General features: G+C 39.4%; 1 protein-coding gene across 3 annotated transcripts in view; it reads right to left on the bottom strand.

Annotated features, from left to right (window-relative positions):
* LOC107686814 (DENN domain-containing protein 5A-like) overlaps window positions 1-6,296 on the bottom strand; it is a 62,205-nt gene that overhangs the window by 36,132 nt on the left and 19,777 nt on the right. For 2 of the 3 annotated variants that reach the window (XM_016483939.1, XM_016483941.1), the window contains exons 2-3: window positions 2,961-3,032; window positions 2,223-2,332 (exon numbers count right to left, since the gene is read on the bottom strand). In XM_016483939.1, coding sequence (XP_016339425.1) covers window positions 2,223-2,332; window positions 2,961-3,032 — 182 coding nt within the window. The remainder of the gene's footprint in view (window positions 1-2,222; window positions 2,333-2,960; window positions 3,033-6,296) is intronic. The other variant, XM_016483940.1, reaches the window with a different exon arrangement.

Below are 6,296 nucleotides of genomic sequence, written 5' to 3'. Positions count from 1 at the left end.
AGACGGGTAGGTTTAGGTATATGTAAGGTGGGAGGAGTTGGATCTGGATCTAACCACGCCCCCTGGATGTTGTGTTCTGCAGTGAGGACCATCTCTTAATTTGAGCCACTTCATGTTTCATTTCATAGACCATTATAGCAGTGGCTCCAACCACGTTCCCTTGAAGCCGCCCAACACTGCACATTTAGTAAAGACTCCAAGCTTTGTAATGGGCATGTCAGACAAAAATGTTGCAAGACATGCAATTTTGCAAGACATGGGGGAAGTCGTGGCCTAATGGTTAGAGTCGGACTCGTAAGCCAAAGGTTGTGAGTTCGAGTCTCAAGTCCGGCAGGAATTGTAGGTGGGGGGAGTGAATGTACAGCGCTCTCTTCCACCTTCAATACCACGACTGAGGTGAGACCCTTGAGCAAGGCACCGAACCCCCAACTGCTCCCCGGGCGCCGCAACATAAATGGCTGCCCACTCCTCTGGGTGTGTGTTCACGGTTTGTGTGTGTTCACTACTGTGTGTGTGCACTTAGGATGGGTTAAACGCAGAGCACTAATTCCTAGTATGGGTAACTTGGCCACATGTCACGTCACTTTCATTTTTTTTTTTTTTATGTGCACTGTTGGGGGCCCTTAAGGAACATGGCTGGGAGCCACTTCTATATAGCACCCATGCATATTAAGTGTCTGACATGGCCATTTTTAAGATTGTCGAGAAGCATGCATGTTCGGACAATTAACAGACGTCTTGAGAGTGCATATTTTCTATTTTCGTTGCAGTAAGCTGTGCTATATTCTAAATATAGACCAGGCAAAAGGGCGTTGTTAGGCATGACCAGCAGCACCACCTCAAGTGCCTTCCTGCTTTATGACAGGGTTAAGATACAGGACGGCTTGGTGTGGATCCCAAAAAGAATCACATTTTTGCAATTCTGAGGAATCAGGAATTGTTAGTCAATTCTAAAGCCCAAAATATACTTGTCCGTGGCTGTCTGTGTGGCATAATGTTTTCATCAGCACAGTCCGCTGTTGTCCATGCACAAAAAACAGCACTTCTGAGTGCTTGAAAAAATATGGTCCACTAGTCGCATCTATCCACGCTCATGATCAAAAAAGTATACTTTGAAAGGCTTGCATTCTTAACTGTGCATGAGACGAAGCGGAACACAGAATATGAAGCATACCTGGGCCTTAAAGGGATAGTTCACCAAAAAATGAAAATTACCCCATGATTTACTCACCCTCAAGCCATCCTAGGTGTATATGACTTTCTTCTTTCAGACGAATAAAAGCTCTGGTGAGAATATGCTAGTCTCGTGAGAACCAAGTTTTGTTTACAGCAAAGGAAAACCAGTCTACACTTGGCATATTTCAAAATCCTCCATAAATTTTTTTTTTTTTTAAATCCTTGTTTTGCACTTCTAATTCATGACCGGTGTTTTGTTTTGCTCTCTCTTCTGCGCTTTCGCGTTAATCACTTCTCACCGGAGCTTACGGTACGCCTACGTCCATCGCTGGAACGCCACTCACTCGTGTGCGCATGTACGACAGTTAGCAGAAGCTAAAGATTACAGTTATAAAGTTTAAAATATGTATATTTTTCTTACACAAACACATCAATTCGCTTCAGAAGGCCTTTATTAACCCCCCGGAGCCATGTGGAGTGCTTTTTATAATGGACTGATGCACTTTATTGGACTTCAAAATCTCAACACCCATTCACTGCCATTATAAAGCTTAGAAAAGCCAGGACATTTTAAATCTAACTCAGATTGTTTTCATCTGAAAAAAGAAAGTCATATACACCAAGGATAGTAATTTCATTTTTGGGTGAACTATCCCTTTAAAGGTTGGAGTGCAATTGACAACTTGTTCATTCACGGATTAATTTGATGATTCTTTCTCCAGGTTACTTTATTTTTCCAGTATGTGGCAACCAGTGAGTGTCTTTTTGAATATTATGAGTGAGTCTTTAAATCATTCAATCAAAAGATTGGTTGACAGTTGTTCAACTTCACTCAGAAAATGCACTGAGCCATATTTTCATCAAAAAATATAGTGCCTGACATGTAAAATAAGGTAGCTGAAAAGGTGTTTTGCATCAAAGCTGTTATTATATTGTAGAACTATCGCAAATTTTCATTGCATTTGCTGGTGGCCACCTTGCTTTCTAGAAACTAGAATTAGTTTTTGAAAAGCCCATATTGGTAGACCTCTATGTGTGTCACTCACCATGCCCACTGCATCCTGGTCAAAAGGGTTCCACTCCACATTGTCGGGATAGTGCGCTAGAACTTTAGATTTAAAAGTTCTCCGCAGTGGACTCTGCTCAAAATTCTCACCTGAGATTCAGAAAGAGAAAAAGAAAAGAAAAAGAAAGATAAGCTCAGAAAGCTCTTTTCCAGCAATTATCCTCAAACCTTCATGGCAATTCAAGCAAACCACATCACAAAAGTGATATAGTGGTGTATATCTTAACATTAAATATTTACAACAATCTTATGGAAGAAGACATTTGTTTCGAAATTTGCGAAAAACATAAGAAAACAGAAATCAAACCCAGTCAAAGCCAAAAGTGCTAGAACAGATGAAGCAGAGAAGTGTTGCAACGTGTGGAAAAGATGTGCCTCGAAAATCATTCCAAGTGAAGGAGTTACAGCCCACCAAGCGAACCTTGGCGAAAGTTCACCAAGCAGTGACTGACAAACAGTTTGGAGTGCTAATAAGTTGCTGCTGCTGAGAGAATAAGAGGAAATGGAGTTGAAGGGAGAAAGGACAGGAAGACAGGTGATCCCACACTACCCGACCACGCAGCCTTCTCACACATGAGCAAACAGCGGTGCTATGAAAGAAGTGCGTGGAAAGGTTAAAGGTTAGCAGGCACAGGCTGAGCTGTGGTTGATTGTGATACAAACAGGAGCACTGACTGCAGGAGTGGAGAACATAGTGGGGGGTGGGGGGAGGGATTACCTTCTTTTGCACCTGCCAACTTTCCTCTGGCAACATCTCTGAATTTAGTAGCCTGTATATACTGGCATAAAGCTACACAACAGATAAAACAGTTAATCACTGACATGAGGAGGGTGAGTAATCTACATTTATTACTTATAGACAACACCATTAAGGGCACTTCTCGAAGTCCATTAAGGAGGACAAGGAGTGTCGCTTAAAAATAAAATTAAGGAATAAATTATCAATGTATTAATTACAAAATAAAGTAATATTTATATTGTAGTTAAATGTCACAAAACAATAATAATAAATCAATCAATCACTTTTAAAATAATAAATAAATATATATATAAAAGTATTTGATTTCATGTTTAAAATATTGGTAAAATGCACAATTAAAACAATACATCAATAAAAAAATAATAAAATGCATTTGACATTGATTTCTTTAGCCATTTGCAAGTTGCTTTTTAAATGTTTTCCAACACCATGTGGAATAGTTCACCCAAAAATGAAGATTTGCAGAAAATGTATCCACCCTCAGGCTATCCAAGACGTAGATGAGTTGGTTTCTTCATCTGAACAGATTTGGAGAAATGTAGCAGTACATCACTTGCTCACCGGTGGATCCTCTGCAGTGAATGGGTGCCGTCAGAATGACAGTCCAAACAGCTGATAAAAACATCACAATAATCTGAAAGTAATCCACACGAGTCCAGTCCATCAATTAAAGTGAAAGCTGCGTGTTTGCAAGAAACAAATCCATCACTGATGTGTTTTAACTTTAAACTGTTGCATCTAGGCCAAAATATGAGTCCATAATACATACATAATCCATAATAACGCTTCCTCAAGTGAAAAAGTCAATCCCGGTTGTCCTTTCACATCAAAATCTACCAACATATTTATTTAGAACTGTTTTTGCTTATAAACGGTGCTTTTATCTGAACATATTTCTCTCCTGATTCAGATTAATCAACTTTATCACTGGAGAATGCAATATTCTAGATAGAGGACTCGTACGTTAGCTGGAAGCAATAGTTAACTGATGGACTGACATTGTGTGGATTATTGTGATGTTTTTATCAGCTGTTTGGACTCTCATTCTGACGGCACCCATTCACTGCAGAGGATCCATTAATGAACAAGTGATGTAATGCTAAATTTCTCCAAATCTGTTCCGATGAAGAAACAAACTCATCTACATCTCGGATGGCCTGAGGGTGAGTAAAGATTCAGCAAACTTTCATTTTGGGTGCACTATTCCTTTGAAAATGTCTTGAAACCCATCTGTTCCATTCCGTTGCATTCTGTCCATTGTTGTGGAGATGCTAACTCCTTTTTCTGGTCACAGATTCTACAGATTCACTGTGTGTAATTTTGTTTTTGAGAAGTTCTGCTCGCCGTCACACACATTAGACACACGGCATGTTGAAACAACAGAGACTGAAGGCGGTGTGTGCATGCATGAATGTCACAGGTGTTTTCCTCTCCTCTGCTGCCCACACAGTAAAAACTGACTAACTTAAAGCTCTTAGACAATGAACAATACAGCCTTGATGCAACAAGAACAGACTTGTCTCTGAGGGATATGTCCCTGAGGAATGTGGTCAGGTTTAAGAGGAGGGTAAGAATGTGCTTATTTGTCACCAATTTTCAGAGACAGGCTGCGTTCTTTATGTGTGGCATTTAAAGGACGAGCAACAAATTAAATCCGGTGGTTTCACCAGTCTGGGATCACAGGAATAAGGCCAGGAATGTGTGGAATTAACCAACACAAACACTAGGGGCTCCAGAGCCGGCTTAAACACTGCCAGTGTCAAGCTACAAGTAACCACCAGAAACACCACCACAATCATTATATGACAACATGCTACAATATTTAGTATGTTGCTAAATTATGGATTTTTCTGTTCTTTATTAAAGTTTCTGATCTGTCATTTTTCATGAAAATCTTGTTCCCGTGTAGGTTACTGTTCTCTTTCCATTCAACTTCTTTATAATATGTAAAATACTAAAATATGAGATTCAGTTGAGAATTGAAATAAAACTAGTAAAAGATAGTGTGTAAACACTAGAAAATCTTAGGGGAATGTTGCATAACGCCCGAGAAGCAAACACCAAGCCGGATGTTAAAATCTTTATGTGTGGATAGCCAAATGATTCGATTATTTAAAGGGCTCATATGATGCTGCTAAAAAGAACAGTATTTTGTGTATTTGGTGTAATGAAATGTGTTTATGCGGTTTAAGGTTCAAAAAACACATTATTTTCCACATACTGTACATTATTGTTTCTCCTCTATGCCCCGCCTTCTGAAACGCGTCAATTTTTACAAAGCTCATCGTTCTGAAAAGCGAGGTGTGCTGTGATTGGCCAGCTATCCAGTGCGTTGTGATTGGCCGAATACCTCAAGCGTGAGACGGAAATGTTACGCCCCTCACCATATTGTGATGATGCCCTGTCAGGCCGGAGCGATGTGACAAAAACATAAAAACCCATTATAAACGAGACATTTGTCGCATCCAGTGGGGACATAATTATGGATTATAATGACTTATACTGTCTTTTTACGCATTGTAGTCAACTCTCCCAGGATGAGTAAACAGTCCTCCATAAAATGTGCTGCACACATCTGGATATTTGGGTTAAACTGTTCTGGAACAGTGTTGTAAACCACAGAGCGACGTAGGTATGTTGGGGCGTGTTAGAACAAGCCGTTCTAGGTAGGTGTGGCTGACTCTTAACTTTTATAAAGAATATCTCTTTGGATTTGAGACTTTAGTCTTTGCAACTTTACAGATCTTCTTTATGCACCAAGAGCTTGTAACACGCCAAAGAGAAAGGAAAAATTGAAAACGCATCATATGACCCCTTTAAAATATTATTCAGCTTTTAACTCTCATTACAACAGATATCTAAAGGAAAAATAATTTATATAATAATAGATTCTTACACTTTTTATTCATCATGACCTTTAAGAAAAAATACTGGCATTAGTTGAGATGTGTTGTGTAATATTTAGGGCTCGCAAAATTGCTAGCCTGACATCCCGGGGCTATTGGGTCTTCCAGTCGGGCTTCACCGCCCTGCTGCTCCCACGTGTCCTTAAAAAGTCTTCAATTTAGTCGTATCAAATTTAAGACCATAAAAGTCTTAAATACCTTAAATGTAGGGCTGGACGATATGGCCAAAATTTATATCACGATATATTTCTTAATTTCGGTCGATACGATATAATTCCGATATCGATATGAACACTATTAAAAAAGCCTCTTAAAAACGGCCAAGAACGGCCACAACAGATGTCTGTACCTACAAACTTATGAAAAATTAATTTGCCAACTCTATGAA

This window comes from Sinocyclocheilus anshuiensis, unplaced genomic scaffold (genome assembly GCF_001515605.1).
Source record: "Sinocyclocheilus anshuiensis isolate Anshui unplaced genomic scaffold, SAMN03320099.WGS_v1.1 scaffold773, whole genome shotgun sequence".
NCBI classification, from domain to species: Eukaryota; Metazoa; Chordata; class Actinopteri; order Cypriniformes; family Cyprinidae; genus Sinocyclocheilus; species Sinocyclocheilus anshuiensis.
Note: the sequence above shows the minus strand (reverse complement) of the source record. Positions and strands in the feature narration are given on the sequence as shown.